Raw genomic sequence first — 18,214 nt, 5'->3', positions numbered from 1 at the left:
CATAAGATAATACATACAATATTTGTTTCCAATTTATGATCTGTAGTTTTATTCTCTCTCTCCCTCTCTCTCCCTCCCTCTCTCTCTCTTTCTCTCTCTCTCTCTCTCTCTCTTTGGTTTTATGAGACAGGGTTTCTCTGTATTGTTTTGGAGGCTGTTGGTCCAGCCCGGCCTCGAATAGTTTTTTTCTCTTAAGAGTGCATTGAAGCATGGTGGCACATACCTGTAATCCCAGCAGTCAGGAGATAGGCAGGAAGGTTACCCAATAGATTTTTTTTCTTTCATTCTTTTTACTTTTCTTTTTTTTGTTTGTTTGTTTTTTATTCTTTTCATATATTTTTTACTTAAATTAGAAACACGCTTGCTTCATATGTCAGTCCCAGCTCCCTCTCCCTCCCCTCCTCCCCTGTGCCCCCAGTCCTACTCCAGTCCCCACTCCATTCCCCAGGGAGGGTGATGCTCTCCATGGGGGACCTCTAGAGTCTGTCATTTTGTTCAGGGCAGGGCCTAGGCCCTCCCCCAAGTATCCAGGCTGAGAGAGCGTCCCTCATTGTTGGTCACTCAATAGTTTAGAGCCTTGCTGGTCCATCTAATTAGTTCCAGGCTATCCATGTATACTTTGCAAAAACATCTCCCCCAGAGTGTCTTAAATTAGAATCTCTAGTTTTACTGATAAGACGTCAGTAGTTTGCTTTATATCTCATCCTATTGTGTCACACATAACCCACTGCTATAACATTTCCCCCATGCTTCCTTCTGGAAGACTTGCAGTTCTAACTTTGATAGTTTGTTTATGTGATCCAGTTGGAATTAAATCTGTGTATCAAGTAAGATATGAAATAAACTCATTTGCTGTGGCCTGTTTCTGTGTCACTGTTCCAATATTGAAAACAATGTCCTCTATCCACATAATTTTGTTTGTATCTTTGTGAGAAAATCAAGTGTTCACGAGTTTTATAGTCCTTTTAAAAAGTTTTATGTGCATGAATGATTGTTTACATATGTGTGTGTACAGTAGATGTATACTTAGTGCCTCTGGGTCCAAGGCAGGGCATCAAGTCCTGGAGGTACAGTTGATTTGTGAGGCTTAATCCAGGTGCTGGGAACCCAACCCTGGTCCTCTAAAAGAGCAGTCAGTGGTTTTAACTAGTGAGCCCCCCTCCAACTCCATTAATTTTATGGTCTGAATTCTTTTCCAGTAGACAGTCTGTCTTAGCATCACTAAATCAAGATGCATGGGTTCAAGTAAAGCTTTCAGCATAGTTTTGCATAGTTTCTATGTGCTGTGGATGGCTTGTACATCACTAATGAGGTTCAAAATGTGACAAAGACCATATATGGCTTAAGCAGCCTAAAATATATGCCATATGTTTAGCACGCACGCATGCACGCATGCACGTTTGCCTGGTCCAAGGTGGCCTCAATACTACCTGCCTTGAATCCTTTGGTTTTACAATATATTTTGCAATGTTACTTTTAATATTCTTCCTTTTATGCATTTCGATATGAATTTTAGAATCAGTTTGAATTTCTCTTTTTAAAGAATTATTTCATTTTTAACTATGTGTATATGTCTGTATTTTTTTGTGCGGTTATGTGACTATGAGTTAGGTGGCTACAGAGGCTGTAAGATGGTGTTAGATGCCCTGGGTCTAGAGTTACAGGTGGTTGTGAGCCATACAGTGTGAATGCTGGGAATTAAAAAGTGATCTTCTAAAAGAGCAGCAAGTGTTCTTAACCACCGAGCCATCTTCCTAGCCTGCATTCTATGCTGTTTTAAAAGGTGTGGTTATGTTGAAATTATGTATCATTTTGAAGAAAATAATGTTTTAGGAATATTTATATTTAATAAATATTATTTAAATTCTCCTTGCTATCTCTCAAAAATTTTTGTGTGATTTTTTTAATGTGTGTATAGACCTTTCTCGTCCATTGCCAGACTTGTCCATATGTGTATTTTTGGTACAATTTTGAATTATTCCTTACCAGGCTGTAAACATATAATCTATCATGTATCCTGTAGTGTTCATAAATTTATTTAACTGTGAGTTTGGCTCTTTCCTCCATTTGTTTATGTTGTGAACGTTATTGATTAGGTCTGTTCTAAATGAAAGTGGTTTTATTTCATTTTTCTCTCTGGTGCTTCCTGGTGTTTACATCTGCTACTATACAGATTTGTGTCTCAGTATAGGATTGGCTGGAGGTGTTGATGCTGAACACACTTCTTTCATTCTAACCTGAAGGCAAAGCCTTTGGTTACCATATACTGTGTAAGATTAGCTGGTCTCCGCAGGTGCTTTTTGTCAGGCTTCATACGCTTCCCTTCTGTTAACTTGAGTGCTGAGAGCTTCCTCGGTATTTGTTCTGAAGCCTGGTTATTAGGTACATACCTGTTTGAGATTGTGTTTTGTCTTGATGAATTGGCAATTGTATTGTTTTGACATAGTCTTCTACCTAAAACACATTTTGCCTGAAATTGTTACAGCTCCATCTCACTTTTGACGGTTGTGTTTTCCCATCTTTTTGCTTTTAACCAGTCTCTGTGTTTACATTTATAGTGTGTCTCACATAGGGAGCATATGGTATATTTGGGTACTTACGTCTTTTTTAAACGAACTTTTTTTTATTGAGTCTGACAGATTTGCCTTTGCAAATATTTAGACTATATGCTTTGTGACTTTGATGTTGTTGCCTTTAAATATTTTATCCTTTATTTTTCTGTCTTCCCATTTAATCCTTCTTCCCTTTTTTCCCCTCATCTGTTAGCCTTTAAGATTCATTAGGACTTTTTAAGTAGATACAGCTTTTTTTATTTTTGTCTATGTATTTTTCTGTCCATGAGTACTGGTTCTCTTGGAGGCCATAAGAGGGCACTGGATCTCCTAGGTTAGAGGTGGTTGTGAGAAGGCTGTGTGTGCTAGGAACCAAACTTGGGCCCACTGAGACAGCAACGTGTGCTCTAACCAGTTTCATTTTGATGCATTCATATCCTGTTTTGTCTCCTTTAAATCACTGAAGTTCTTTTATTGTTATATGTTGTTTTAGTTACGTCTTTTGGCGTGAATAAGTTCACAGATGCTCCTTGACTTACAATGGGGTCATGTCCTGGTAGAACCATCCTGTGTTGAACACTTACTTATGACCTCTAGCTAACTGAAAAGTCACAGTTTAGCCATACTGTACTCTGCATTATTGGATATGTATACCTTCTGAACATTATGGCCAGAGGATTAAAGTTCAGTGCCATTGCCTGACTTACCAAAAATGTCATGTAACCAACCGTTGGCCCAAGAAATAATCATGCACAAAATCTGAAGCTTGGTATCTACTGTGTGCTTGGAACTCTGTGTTGCGATGTTTGAACCATCATTCCATTGGTGACTCATCTTTAACTTATCATCAACTACCCTGAAGTGTTACTAGACCAAGGACACTGCATTCTACTTGGTTACTGACCAAGGACAGTATTCTATTGAACACTTTTGCTTGTCTTCTCTGTGTTCTTGCTGTCAGTTGTAAATGTTCTACTATATCCTTAGAAACATCACGTTAGTGTAATTCTATTTTGAAGCAACAGTATGAAAATGATACTAGTTGTGTTCTTGTCATTCCTGGTATTTTTCATTCTCTGTATAGATTGCCAAGCCTGTGAATTTTGCATAAATTAGAATATCCTGCAATGTTTATTATTGTTTATTTTACATTGTTTAAAGACATTATAGTGAGCACACACACACACACACACACACCCCTCTTTTTTGTTGTTGCTGTTCTTTAAGGACTGGAGGGATGCTTCAGAAGTGACAAGTACTTGCTAATCTTAAGATGACCTGGTTTCAGTTCCCAGCACACACATGTTGCCTCACAACCATCTGTACCTCCAGTTTTAGGGGATCCATTACCTTCTTCTGGCCCCCATAGACAACAGGTACACATACGATGCACATGCACCTATGCTGGCAAAAAAATTCATACACATAAAATATGAACATGTACCTGTTTTTTTTAAAAAAAGTTTGAAGATATTGTCATTGCATATTGAATTCTAAATTAGTTTTCTTCCTGATTCAGTACTTTAAAATGATTTCCAGTATTTACAATTGTAGTTTTGTGTGAGAAAATGAGGTATCGTCCTTCCTGGTGTTTGTATATGACCTGTCATGTTTCTGTCACTTCTGTCTAAGCACTCTCTGTTGTCAGCTTGCAACAGTTACCATGGTGAGGGTCCCTGTGTTTCTTATGTTCTTTTGTGTATCTTGTGCTTTGAGTTCTTTGGTTGGTCCTGATTTGGGGTTCGTGTATTTCATCATATTTTGAGAATGTCGTCTTTGAGTACTGTTGGGATTCTCCCTAGTTTATCATTTCCATTTTTTTCAGTGACCCACTTAGGAATTATATCCACATGCCAGTAAAGAAAACAATTCTTGAGTAGGTCATCTCATACTCATTTCCAGAAACCACACACTTAGTGAATTAAATACAGTCTAATTTGTGTTTACACTGTGGTATTCAAAGGGCTTTTTTCTTTTAGGTTTTAGTGCCTCATCAGTTGCCATCCCATGTTCTCCATTTCTTTATGAGAATACATGTGTGTATGTGAGTATGTGAACTTCCGGGTGCAAGTGCTGATGGAGGCTGTGTGTACTGGGAGGCACAGTCGTGTCCCATGGAGCTGGAGTTACTGCAAACTACCTGTCTGGGTGCTGGGAGCCGGTTTCTCCTTTTCCGGAAGAGCCTCAAGTGCTCTTAACCACTGAGCCCTTCCTACTCCACATTTTAAATGTGTTACCTTATCAGATGCTTGGCAATTACGTGAGGGACAAGTTGCCTTCCAACCATAGACAGTGTCCCCTTTATTTTCTTGGGGTCTTCATTGGTACTCCATCTTTTCAGGTCTGAGCCATCACCAAGGCGACTGGAAGTGCCTCTGTTGTTTCCCAGTGTTGGGCTTACATGAAGGTTCTTGTCTCTTGCTGAGATGTGTGGTGACTTCACTTTACCTCAGTCCTGTAATTTGCTATGGTGATTTACAATGGACAGTCAAGATCCTTCAATATCTGTTTGCTGGCTATCAAGTTGAAGGTATTATGTCCTTAATATGATTAATATTTTGTCACAGCTAGAACAAAGCTCCATGGGGCAGCAGTCAGATCCCCCAAATTACAGTTGCATGCCAGTATTTAGCTAAGAAGATGGTTGTTTAAAAAAACAACAACAGCACCATTTCCCAATATGTTAAAAAAATCTTCTTCCTTTTTAATAACCCACTCTCATGGACAAATAGCAGTCTGGGCTACAGCTCACATCTCTCACATTAGGCATATTTCAGCCATAAACTTAATTATGACAGGAATTTTCAAATGACTCCACCTTTTTTTTTCTTGCATTCAGTACGAGAGGGATCCCACACTCTTTTCCTGAGCTGATAAAATCCTCTTTCTGAAAGCATTTATTATATTACAGCCTCACATGAGCCGAGCTCCATCCTCACCCTGCGTTAAGTGTCTGCGGTAGATTTCATTACAACCATATACTGGAAGTCCTGCCAGTATCCTGGCAGCAGAGTCCTAGTGGAAAATAAATGGCAATAAAAAAGAGAAATGATAGCCTGTGTGAGCGACGAGGAGCACAGCTTTATTGAGACTGGACAACCCAGAGTAGTGACTTGGCATGCAAACATGAGCTTAAGAGAGAGTGAGTGAAAGTTGATATTGGAATAACGACTCTGCAGCCCAGACATGGGAATAATTTAATTAATTGCACTGAAATTTCTTTGATGAATAGTTACGCGGTGCTAAGCGTGGGGTCGAACAACAGAATGAGTCTCGGCTTTTTAATGGGCCAGCGCAGCTGCAGTTTTGGACGCCTTCCCACTTTAGTTTTGCCTGCAGCTCTCCCCAGCTCTCCTCATCCGCAGCTCTCCAGCTAAGCGCCCCACTCCCTGAGCTCCCGCTCTCTTGCATTCTGCAGAGTTCTGCAGAGCCAGAGGAGGATGAGTACATTTGGCCAGGGGAAGCCACTGGCCGGTGACTGCTTTGAAACGAAAAGCAGATCAAACGGGGAAGAAAAAAAATTGTGGAATGGTTTCCTCAGTATGGAAACATGCACCTCCCCTCCCTCGTCAAATCTCTAGGACGCTTTTAGAGTCTTTGCTGCTAAGTTGTATAAAGATTTTAATAAAAATGTCTTGTCCCTGGAGAAGGAGGCCGGCTTTTGTTGTCAGAGTGCCGGAGGGAAAAGAGCAGTGCAGCCCAGCTGGAGCTGGGGCATTAATCCCAGGGTTCCTAGCCCGTATTTTCAGACAGATCAATTACTTACGGCTGTAACCAATCTCTCTCCGCTCCCTCGCTGTGCTGAGCTCGCTTTGCAGACTTGGCAGCTGACATAACCTTCCAACTTGACAGGGCCGCAGCTGCCAATCTCTTTGGGGTCTGCTGGCTCCTCCGATCATTGGGGTTATACAAATGAGTCGTTAAATAAAAATCAAAAGTCAGAAGTTGTGGGTGGTAATCTCTTCGTGGCTCAGTCACACCCCTAGAGCTAGGCCATATTTCTAGTTGGATTAAAAATAAATAAATAAGAAGCCAGGACGGATGATTATTCGGCTGCCTTGCTTTCTTCACTGCGATGGTCAGGGATCTGTAACGGGGTTGGGGAGGGGAAGAAACCTCTCCCCAGAGGGAAGAAATTATCCACAGTGGATGCATTTCTTATCAACTTCTAGGTTGAAAGATGAACTCCGAAGTGGAGAGGAAGGAGATTAGGAGGAGACAAGAAGGGCATACACAGGTGAGCCGTGTCTAATGTATTTCACACCGGGTGAGTCACCCGCCTTCAGCTGCTAGGCCGCCTGGGCTCAAAGCCAGGAGATGTCAGATCAGAAAAGAAGTGACCCTCACTAACACACAGGTGGTGCAGAACGTGTAAGCTGTTTATAGAGTGTATCAGTGTGAGAATATAGCACCTCTGTGACCAGTAGAATCAATGGTCTCTCAAGACTGCCCCCAGAATTTATTTAGTGTCTGCACGTCTTAACTGTTCCTTACCAAGCTGAACCTTTCACAGCTGTGTCAAGCCGGCACAGCTCCCCCCAACCCCCAGGAAGTACTTAGGGGCCAGATAAAGGAAACCCTAGAGTTCCTTTGTGATTTCCCTCACATTAGTTTCACAGATGTGCAGCTCTGTCTTTCGAGACTGTCTGAAGTAGTCAAGGCCGGACTTGAATTCTCCGTGTAGCCGAGAATGACTTGGGACCTCTGATCCTCTATTCTCCTGCCATTTTCGCGTTGAGAGTGCTGATTATGAACCATCTCGCCCAGGGTTTTTGGGGTGCTGGAGGTGGAACCAAGGGCATCACACATGCTAAGTAAACACTCTTCTAAGCAGCTCCTTGGTGTATCTCTTGATCAACCAAATGCTGTCTTTCTCTGACCTCTCTTTCTTCTTTGTCCTTCCACAATGTCCGCCTCTCCTGTGTATTATTGTGGGAGGTGGTTTCCTTTACCCTTCACGACCACTTCGAAAACTGTCCGGTGGACCTGGACAGAGCATGAATGGTTTTACGTGTGTCCTGGATTTCATGCATTCAGTGTGTGTGTGTGTGTGTGTGTGTGTGTGTGTGTGTGTGTGTGTATGTTTCTGTCTGTTTGTCTATCTATCTAGGGGGGATTATTACATATTGTTTCATGCTTTAGAAACCTTCTGTTATCTGGGACTTATTATTGGTGTTCTTTGGAAGAGGTGTTCATGAACCCTGTCAACAGTTCAGCAAGTTTGTCTCCGCTGACAAAGGCCGACAAACACTGCCCACCCCCCAGGCTTACATTTCTTTGGATAGATTCTTAAAATGCGAAAGAAACAGAAGGTAACTTGTTTGATTTGGATGATTAAAATCTGTGTCTGTTTTCTTCTTTCTTTAGCCTGTCCTGGGCATCCCCAAAGGAGTGCTAAAACACAAGTTAGGAGGCATGGTAACAGCTTACCACAGCTCTTTGCTTGTGGACCTGCATTTTGTGATTCATTAAGCATTGTGGAAAAGGGTCATTGGTAGCCATGCATGACAGTGCCCCATCCTCAGAGCTGCCAGCAATTGAAAGTTTGAGAGGGTGTAGGAAATAAAAGGAAGGTGAGATTTATAGTTAGTGAGTTCATGTTGCTTTTTTCCTCCTTGGAATGTTGCCCGCCTTATTAGGAGTTCTTTAGTGAAACAAAATGCAATGGTAGCTTGGAGAAATTATGGCTCCCTTCCAGCTGCCTGGGGAGAAGAAAGGGGCTTAGGAGTCTGTAAGCCTTCTCCCCTGGTTGCAGTTAGGAAGCCAGTTGACAGTGTAATAGGCTTTTGAAAGTGGGTGCAATGGTTTGTGTGTTCTGTTTGATGTTGCAAATACCAAGCCTCCAGGGAGCTCTGCAAAGAGGATATTCTGTTCTTAGAGAAAAAAGATTAACCTGAAACGTGAACTGAAAAACTCCCCGGCTCTAAACAACTTAGGTGCAGCTAAGGAATGCTCTTGCTCATTGCTGCAGGGACAGCATCTGGCATGCTGCCTGTGATAGTCAGGCAGAGGGCTGGGCAAGTAGTTTTTAATGATTTCAATTCATGAAAGGTGATTGCCAGTAAACATAAAAGGATTAGATTGCAGATTAAGAGTATGCTTGCTTGTATATTATGTGTTGGTGTATATGAGACTTTCTTTGCAGACATGTGCAGAATCACATACCCCTAACCTCTTATAATTATGTATATCTCCCGAAACCTGCCTAAATATCCCTTTATTCATGTTCAGGGTCTTATTACAGATCCACTAGGTAAGGCTGTTGTTTTAGATCCAGGTATGAAGGCAGAACTGTCACCCATGAGTATGTACATTCATGCTAGGCACTGGGAGACATCATAATTAAAAAGAAAAGAAATGGCCAAACAGGAAGACTCAGCAGGCAAAGAAAGCGCTTGCCATCAAACCTGATGCCCTGAGCTTGAGCCCCAAAAATCCACATAGTACAAGGAGACAACAAACTCTTGAAAGTTCTTCTTTGAACTCTATGTAAGCATTGTGAAACGCATGTACCTTTCCCCTGATGAGAAATAAAGCCAACAAAAAATACTTATTTTAAAAGAGAGACAAGAAAAATAGCCTTGCCATACTGGAGAGAGAGAGAGAGACAAAAACAAGTGAAACTAATTATGAGCCTTCAAGTTTCATATTGTCCTGTGTTCAACAAGAATGTACTGAGTCCCTGTACATGGTCTAAAATTAGTTTTTATAATTGAGTTATCAAAGAGTCAAAGCCTTTATTCATTTCTATTCAAATTAGTGGGATGCCATATCTGAAGTGGAAGCTGGCTGTGTTTTCTTTTGGAGTTGAGCAAAGTCTCTGGTTCCTGCAACAGCTATGCTCCAGCTCTGGGTACTCATGTATCACATGTTTGTTGGTCAGGAGGATTCCATTCCAGAACATTCTGTTCTATGCCTATAAACCCTGATGTACCCACTCATGATTCTGTGAGAGCCTCTACTGACCTTGAAACTCCACAGCTATGACTTCAAAAACTAGCTTGCTTCTGTACGAACTAGGAGGAGTCTACTTTTCTGAGACAGGCTCACATCAGCAAAATGCCCATAAGGATAGGTGTGAACATTGAGTGGGTTCATTTATGTTAATATACTTCATAAAAGAACAGCAAGGTGTTTGCATCGTTTTTACTTATGCTTTAAGGATTTTTATGAGAGTGGGGGTAAGATGTAGGTAGCTTTTCTCAGCCCTGTGACCAGCTTCTTGACAGAACAGCCTGAGGGAAACATGTTTTATTTTGGCTCGTGGTTTTAGAGGGTTTATTCCATACTGCTGGAGAAAGTGGCTAAGCTGCTTACACCATGTTGGCTAGGAATTCAGAGAAAGTAGAGTGTTGTCATTCTCTGGACTTCTTCCCTTTGTAACCCCTTTTATTTTTTCTGGGATCCTAGGCCATGGGCTGGTTACTCAGAACCTCTGGAAACATCATTGCAGAGATACCCAGAAGCATGCCTCCATCTCCTAGGTGATTCTAAATGCAATCAATGAAGATTAACTTTCATAGGCCATAACACAGAATGTAACTGTATTGCATACCATCTTTTACCACCAAACAAAAGGAAGATGATTCCTTCAAGTTCAAGTAAAACATGGAAATGATTTCTTTCATTCTAGCTGTGTCCTGAAAGAATTAGAATAAAGTACTGGGATTAACTTAGAAATGTAGCTTTCCTAAAGGTAGAATTATCTGATGATTTTGTTTAATTTCTCTTGTGATAAAATCATTTGACAGAAGCAACTAGAAGGGAGAACGAGCTTCCATTAGCTCACAGTTCCAAGTTGTAGTTCCAAGTTGTAGTCCAGCAAAGCAGCAAGAACTTGAAGTATCAAGCCCCACGACATCCACAGTCAAGAGCAGAGAACTAAATGAAGGAATGCACGCACCTCTGTACTCAGCTCACTTCCTTCACCCCTGCACAGCCCAATCCTCACACTCCTGGAATGATATCACCTGCAGTTGGCTGGGTCTCACCACATCTGCTAATATAAGCAAGCTAATCTATTACAGACATGTACAGAGGCCAACCTGACCTAGGTAGTCTTCATTGCGACTCTCTTCCCAGGTATTCGTAGGTTATATCAAAGCAACAGTCTCAAACCAACTATGATAGTTGACGTCAATCCGCATGTACTGTTCTTGAGGTGATTCTGGGCTGCATTGATGCCAGTTTTTTGCTATCACACATCCTTTCCCTGTTTCTACTCTGTGTTATTTCCACACATACCCCTACACACACACACACACACACACACACACAGGGAAAAAAGCTGAATCTTGTGAATGTGTTCCTAGTGCCTGCCACGACCTCCATTTTATGCAGCACTGAACAAGATGATATAGTTAAGAGTAGGATCAAATATTAGCCCACAGAAGAACAATCATTTAAACTGTGAAATTTTTGGGCTGGAAAGATGACTTATATGTTACAAACATGTAGGCATACATGCATTCAGTATACCCATACATACAAACTTATAAAAAAATTAGGAAGTAAACAATGGATCTGGGTCATATGATTCTGTAACGTTGTCTTTTCTGGAATGTAATGGGTAATTTATATGAATGAATTAGGAATTTACTTCAGTCCTACTTGTATGTCACATCTGAGTGAACAATGATGTCATTATGTGACCTTTTGAATTTTTTGATACAGGGTCTTGGTATGTAGACCAGGTTGGTCTCTTCCTTTTGGTGGTTCTCCTGCCTATTCCTTCTGAGCTCTGTGATTATAAGTGTGTGCCGTGTGCCCCCATGCTTAGCATTTTGTGTAAGGGATATGCATACACATATGTGTATATGTCTGCATATATATACTCATATTTACATATATATGTATATATGTGCCATACATATATATATGATATACATTACACACACACACACACACACACATCTCTCCTTCAAGAGGGTGGTTCTCCTTTAAGATCCTATAGTACTTACTTTTTTTGTTTTACTGTGACCACAATTCCTGACAGAAGAAGTCTATCCCAAAGGAGAAGCCATGGCAGCAGGCAAGTGTGGCAGTGGCTGTTCACGTTGTGGTGGACAAGGAATCAGAGATGACTAGAACCAGACCTGGTTATAACCATCAAAATTCTTCTCTTCCAGTGTTCAGCCTCATACAGGTTCCACAGCCTTACCACAATAGCACCATCTGCTGGCGAACATTCATTCAAACCATGAGCATCTGTTCAGTATTTCAAACACAGACCGTAAAAATTAAAAAAGAAAAAAAGGCTTCCTGGGTTACTTTATTTTTCCTTTTTATATAACCCCCTGCTGCCTGTGTGTATGGTTGAAGATCCACGGGGGCATAGTCAGCCAGTCCGTGACAAAATATGTACATGCACACACACATACATATACGCACATGCACACACAGGACTACCCCTTGATAGACAGCCATCAGCTGCCAGTATCTCATCAGCTAGGGTTGGGCCTCAGGAACCCTCTTCCATTCATGTTTGAGTTTTAACTGGCCTAATCTTTTACAAGTAGCCACAGGTAATGTATCATGTCTGGGTTCCTCCTTAGAGCTGCCCTGACCTTGGGTTTTTTGTTTGTTTGTTTGTTGACCCATTTTACTATACTTGGAACCGTTTTCCTCCAGAGTAGCAAACCTCACATCAAATCAGAAAGTAGCTGGTTTCCCTGTATCAGTCCTACCACTATTTGACCAGGGGGCACATTTTGCCTAGCATGGAGGTGTAGCATGCTGAGTCCAGTGCTTGTATCAGTGTGACTATCTGTTTTCTTCAAACAGCTCAGCACTAGATAAAATGCAATGCTCTAGGAAGTTCCATTGTGCACTGGGTGCATCTATACACAGCAAACCAGGTTGCAGATTCCCCTAGCATGTTTGCTAATGGAAAAGCTGGCCAAGGAAGTTCTTTAAATAATGTGTAGAATCAGCATCCTGCCTTCAAAACATGTCACCATGTTTATTAGCCAGGTTTGAAGTGAAGGTAAGCTCCCATTTAAAAAGGAAAAAAAAAGTCTTTGCAATGATTAGCAAGGGCCTAGTATAATTTAGGGTATTCTTTGGAGTTTATAAATATAGCCTCATAAAAAGCTAGAATATAAGGAAGCTGTGACTTTAAGTCATTAGAAGCCCAGTGGCTTGATAAAATAACAGGAAACAGACAATTTATTATGAGCAGTCTCAGTAGCTCTGGATTATCTATAAAACTTTTACGGCCTTTCCCAAGTGGCAAGAAGCCATAAAACTTGCCTGAATGAGGGACTTGTTAATTTACTTGTTAAAGCAAATTAAAAATTTATAAGTGCTTTTAGGTAAATGAGATCTCCTCTCATTGCTGCCCTTGCGGGGCCTTGGAGTCCTAGGAGGGGAGAGCGGCTATGCTCAGACACCACCGCAGAACAATAAAAGCTATTAAATTGTACCAGTTTATTATAGCCAAGTGCTGCAGCTGTTGCCATGGCTAGCTGTGAGGTACTGGTGGTTTACAGCCTGGGGTTGCACTAGGTTTTGTGTCTTAGTCAAAAAAGGAAGACTAGGGGGAAGGAGGGAAAAGGTAGAAAAAATATACCTTTAATTCCCTGCACTTGGTGTTCAGGTCATGCCTCCCCTTTCACCCCTTGACCTCACCAATCCACAGGTTGTAACCTGTTTTTTTCTATTTCCAGATTTTTTTTAACTGCTGGCCGATACTTGTACATCCTTTTATGATGCTTTTGAACCATGTGGTCCATGGATCAAGGCCAGATCTTTGGCTGTTTATATAACTTCATTAACGTTTATTGAAAAACAAATCTCAGTCTTGCTCCCTCTGTTTTCTTTTCCATACCCCTCCTCTCTTGTCTCTTACTCTCTCTTCCTCCACTACCCAGCTTCCAAGTCCACAGAAAGAGCACTGGGAATGTGCCTTAGTCAACAAAGCATTATGCTTGCCATGCAAAGGCAAGATTCTGAGTGTGATCTTTCATAATAGTTATTGTAATCCCAGTGCTTGGAGGCACGGACAGAGGTACCCACCCCTAGGACAGGATGTCCAGCCCTGCTTGGAGAGTTCCAGACTGCAGAGAGACTAAGTGTCGGAGAACGGGACAAACATTTATGAGAAAGGACACTGAGGTTGTCTAAGCTGAAGAAGTCACAGACTTAAAACAAAGCAAGAACAGTGTTGACACAACACACAGGGTGAGAGAAGGGAGTGTGTTTACATTTCCTGAGAGGAGAGCATGATGGGCCATACATGTGCCTGTCACAACAGAGCTGTTGCCATGCAGATAATACAATTAAGCCATGTATGCTGGTGTATGCTTGCAATGTTAGCCCTGGGTAAATGGAGACAGGGGGATTCCTGGGGCTCACTGGCCAGCCAGAGTAGCCTACTTGGTGAGCTTCCAGTTCAGTGAGAGACAGTGTCAACATACAAGGTGGATATCTCCTAGGAACAACAATTCAGGTTGACCTCTGGGCTCCATGTGTACAGACACACAAAGTTTACATCTAACCTGTTCATATTTATAGGGTAGAAAAGTATTTATGTATATATCAATTATTAACCCCTCTTAGTGTAAACATGACAGTCACTTCACAAGAATAGTTATATTTCATGATAAATATGTAGAAAAGTCAGATTTTGCAAACATTTTGTCCCGATAATATTTCCAGTCATTATGTAGAAAACATTTTATTAGCTTTCAGAATATGTGATTTTTTAAAAAAAGCATGTCTTAGTTATCTTTATGTGTCCAACTGACACAGCCTAGGATCTCAGGAAAAAAAAAAGTGTCGGTTGAGTAGTTGCCTTTTTCAAATTGAATTGTAGGCTTGATTGTCTTGATTGTTAATTGATACAGGATTGCTAACTCACTGTGAGCAGCCCCATCCCTGGTCAGATGATCCTGGGTATAAGGATGTATAAGAAAGCTAGGTACTCAATAGCCTTCGAGAAAGTGAGCTGATACGCATGATTCCTGCCTTGAGTTCCTGTTTTGACTTCCCTCACTGATGGATTTTGACTTGGAAGTGAAAACCATGAAGACCAACAGATAGGAAAATAGAATAGAGTGTCACTGGTACAGACTTGTTTTTTACATATTTGTCTGTTAGTCCTTACACATGCAAGTATAGTGTGTATTCCACTGGGATTATTTTTAAAAACTTTTTGGCATTAAGGCAGCACCAAAAATCATTGGAGGAGTATAAGTAAATGTGACAAGGCTGTATTTTGTATCTTGGAGAGCATCCCAGAGCTGTAGACGGCATTAGCCCTTAAGACAGAGTCCTCAGTGTTAAAACATTTGTTGCAATAATCAGTTCTTCACCTGGTTGGTCTTCATTATTTCAGATATATTGCCATGCATTAACACCACAAGCCTCTGTTTATTATTTTTAATATATACTTGTGTGTGTGTGTGTGTGTGTGTGTGTGTGTGTGTGTCTGTCTGTCTGTCTGTCTGTGTAGTGCATGGTGCATGTGTGGGAACACATGCCCCATGGGTACACCTATGGGGGCCAGAGGCTGGCAATGAATGCCTTTCTCCTTCATGTTCTACTGTATATATGAGGTCTCTCTCTACCTGAAATTCTCTGACTAGACAAGACAAGACAAGACTAGGCTGGCAGATGAGATCCTGGAGCCCCCTAGGCTCTGCCTCCATAGCATAATGGTTATAGACATGTGCCACCTACCTTGGCTTTTCTTCTGAGTGATGGTGATCTGGTCTTGGGTCTTAAATGCTTATTTAGCATGATTTTTACTAACTGAGCCATGTTCATAATCCACAATCATTTTATTGGCACCCGTCATAGTGCCATTGGCATTTGTAGTATCATTGCGAGAGTCCTCCACAATAAGAGTTATAACTATTGCACAAATTGTCAGTGTGCATTTGGGGTATCTTCTGGACTGAATCTTAAATCCTTTATGGATGAAACTTGTCATTCGATTAACCCATAGCTCTGACCACAAAGTCCATGGGCTTAGAGAGCTTTGATGGCCATCCCGTACTTTTATTTAAAAGGATTAAACTAAGTTGTATGTGCGGAGAGAGTGGAGAGGTTTAAAGTGTTAAAATAGCCAGCAATAGCAAATGATACGGGTCGGAGGTCAATAGCTGAGGAGATCCAGGAAGTGTTATAATAGGAAGATAATACAGTGTGAAACCCAAGGACAGCTGTGATGAAGTTGTGGTAAGCCTTTCCGAGGAAGTAGCGGTGCCTTGGATCTGTCTGCTTTTAAAAGAGTTCACGAGGAATTTTAGTGTATATGTGCACTCGTTAGTAATATTGATATATGTTGTATAATGATTGCTTAATTGCTAATTTTCCTACACTAATTGATGTTTTTCTATAAAACCAAATTCTTGAGCTCTTTACATTTATTGAATGCCATCTGGCTTATGAATTTTCATAAGAACTGCCAAAAAATAAAATGTAAGAAAGAAAATGGTGCAGTACCCCCCTCCTCCCATTAAACGGTGGAGGTTGGGTCTCTAAAATGACTTTTTAAATGTGTCTTTGGGGACTGTTTCTGGAGACTGAAAATTACTCATATGTGGAGCCTGGGGCAGCTCAGCTGGTGGAGAGGACCGGCGTAGCTTGCACAGAGCCCTGAGTTCCATTCCTAGTAAGACGTAAAGGAGGACCTGGTGGTACATGCTGAGACAGGAGGATCTTACAGACTAGACAAGAATCTTAGGCAATTCACATTGGGAGTAAGCAATCAAACTGATTTCATTTTATTATAATTTTGCTCATTTACTTCTTCAAATGACTGAAATAAATGAAAGTTTACTCTTAATTGCTTGCCCTCCCAACATGATCCTTTCCCACATCATAAATCTCTGTTAAAGAACTCATCACTGGCCAAACATATTATCCTAGTACAAAAGATTCTGAGGCAGGAGCATTACCAAGTGTTTAAGGTCAACTTGCTCCACACTGAGACCATTTTTCCAGCAAAACTGAGAACCAAAGTCTTCTATTATTAAGTCAATCTTTGACGAAATTTTAGACAGTCGTATTCAATTACTTTTCATTTCACCATAATTAATATATTTTAATATTTAACTCCATCAAATCATGTATTCATCATTCAGAGTTGAAAGACATCATAATACTGCTAATCAAGATATATGATATAATTGCCAGTTATGGTGACAGACACCTGTGGTTGCAGCAACAGCAAGGATGAGGTAGTAGCATCCTGCTTTGATGGCTAGGCAGGGGTACATAGCAAGACTCTTGCCTTTAAACACATAGACTCCCACACACACATGCACCCACTCACACTGTGTATATGTGCAGTTTCCTTACCTATAATAAAGATCTGTCAAAGTGATTATATCTCATTTTGTAATTGAGTACCATGAGTTTTTGGTCACCAAATGAAAAAAAATCTGTATGCAATTGTACTCAGAGAAATAAGCCACTGCTGTTGGGTGTGATGTGTCCGTGTTGCCTGTCAATTATAATATTACCTGTGATGACAGAGTAATATTTTGGAAGTGACAGAGAGTCTGGGATAGAAAAGCCTCTCTAAACCTACCAGATATTAATTTGTTTAACCCCACTTAACTCGGAAATGGTAAACAGCTGTGTGAGCAGTTGAGGAAGGAACCTGTAGCACACACTAGGCTCTAACTGAGGATAGTGAACCAAGCGTGTACACACAGGTCAATGGTCCTTGTGTGTTCTAGGCTCAGCTTTCCACTCCATTCCTGGGTATCTTAATTTAGACCCTCGCATTTGTCTGTAAGGGGAACATCTTTTTTACTTCAAAAACTTACGCAGAGATTCTATCAGATAACTTATGGGGTTTAAGAAATGACTCAGCTGTTAAAGAGTACATACCACTCTTGAAGCGGACCCATGTATTTCCCCGCACTGATGTCAGATGGTCCAAACTGCCAGTAACTTCAGCTTTGGGGTATCTCACACCCTCATCTGACTTGTAAGGTATTAGAAACACACACACACACACACACACACACACACACTTAAATGAGTTATGTGTAATTTTTAAAGAAATCATGTTTTAGGAAACTCAACATTTGTGCACATTGACAGAAGAATGAAACCAAGCTTAATGGTAATGGGTTGTCTTGTCTTGAGTTAACCCTCCAAATGTGAGAATGTAGCATCCTGTCTTCTGTCCTGTTCTTCTGATACTTGGTGGTAGGAGTTGCAGTCTAGGCAATTCCTGGGCATTTGAATCAGAAATTAACTGAGTTATTCAATGCCTTCATCTTTTCTGGTCATAGCTCAGTGAGGGGTTTTGTTGTACATCAAGTACTGCATTCATTCTGTTTTGTTTTGGGGAAGATGAATTCTCAACTAGAAGTTGATTCTGTCAACTTGCAAGTGTGTGTACATCAAAGCCACCATAAGAATAAATTTAAGCCTGATAGTGTACGAAGCTTCAGTACACATTGGCGAAATATCCTGCTGATTGCTGATTACAAACAGTTGTTAATTCTCTACTTCACTAAATTCAGAGTGGAGAAACTTTCCTTAATAAAGAACAGATTGAGGAGATCCAAGACCTCACTGTGTGGGAATTAATGGCAGATGCATACACTGGTAGTTAAAATGTTTCATTAGATGTTAATGTCTTGCTGTGTTTTTAATTGTTCAGGAATTAGCCTCTAGAATATTAAAACCATCTGTTT

At 40.9% G+C, this 18,214-nt stretch overlaps 1 protein-coding gene across 4 annotated transcripts in view; it reads left to right on the top strand.

Annotated features, from left to right (window-relative positions):
* Positions 1-18,214, top strand: part of Auts2 (activator of transcription and developmental regulator AUTS2) — a 1,041,919-nt gene that overhangs the window by 427,022 nt on the left and 596,683 nt on the right. Inside the window, exon 1 of one of the 4 annotated variants that reach the window (XM_040731599.1) lies at positions 6,715-6,789. The exons of the other annotated variants lie outside the window; for them this stretch is intronic. Coding sequence (XP_040587533.1) covers positions 6,733-6,789 — 57 coding nt within the window. The 5' untranslated portion in view covers positions 6,715-6,732. Of the gene's footprint in view, positions 1-6,714; positions 6,790-18,214 lie in introns of those variants that run through there. 4 annotated transcript variants of the gene reach the window in all.

Source organism: Mesocricetus auratus, unplaced genomic scaffold, assembly GCF_017639785.1.
Source record: "Mesocricetus auratus isolate SY011 unplaced genomic scaffold, BCM_Maur_2.0 Super-Scaffold_100025, whole genome shotgun sequence".
In the NCBI taxonomy this organism is placed as follows: Eukaryota; Metazoa; Chordata; class Mammalia; order Rodentia; family Cricetidae; genus Mesocricetus; species Mesocricetus auratus.
The sequence above is the reverse complement of the archived record's forward strand: the minus strand, read 5'-3'. Positions and strand labels throughout refer to the sequence as shown.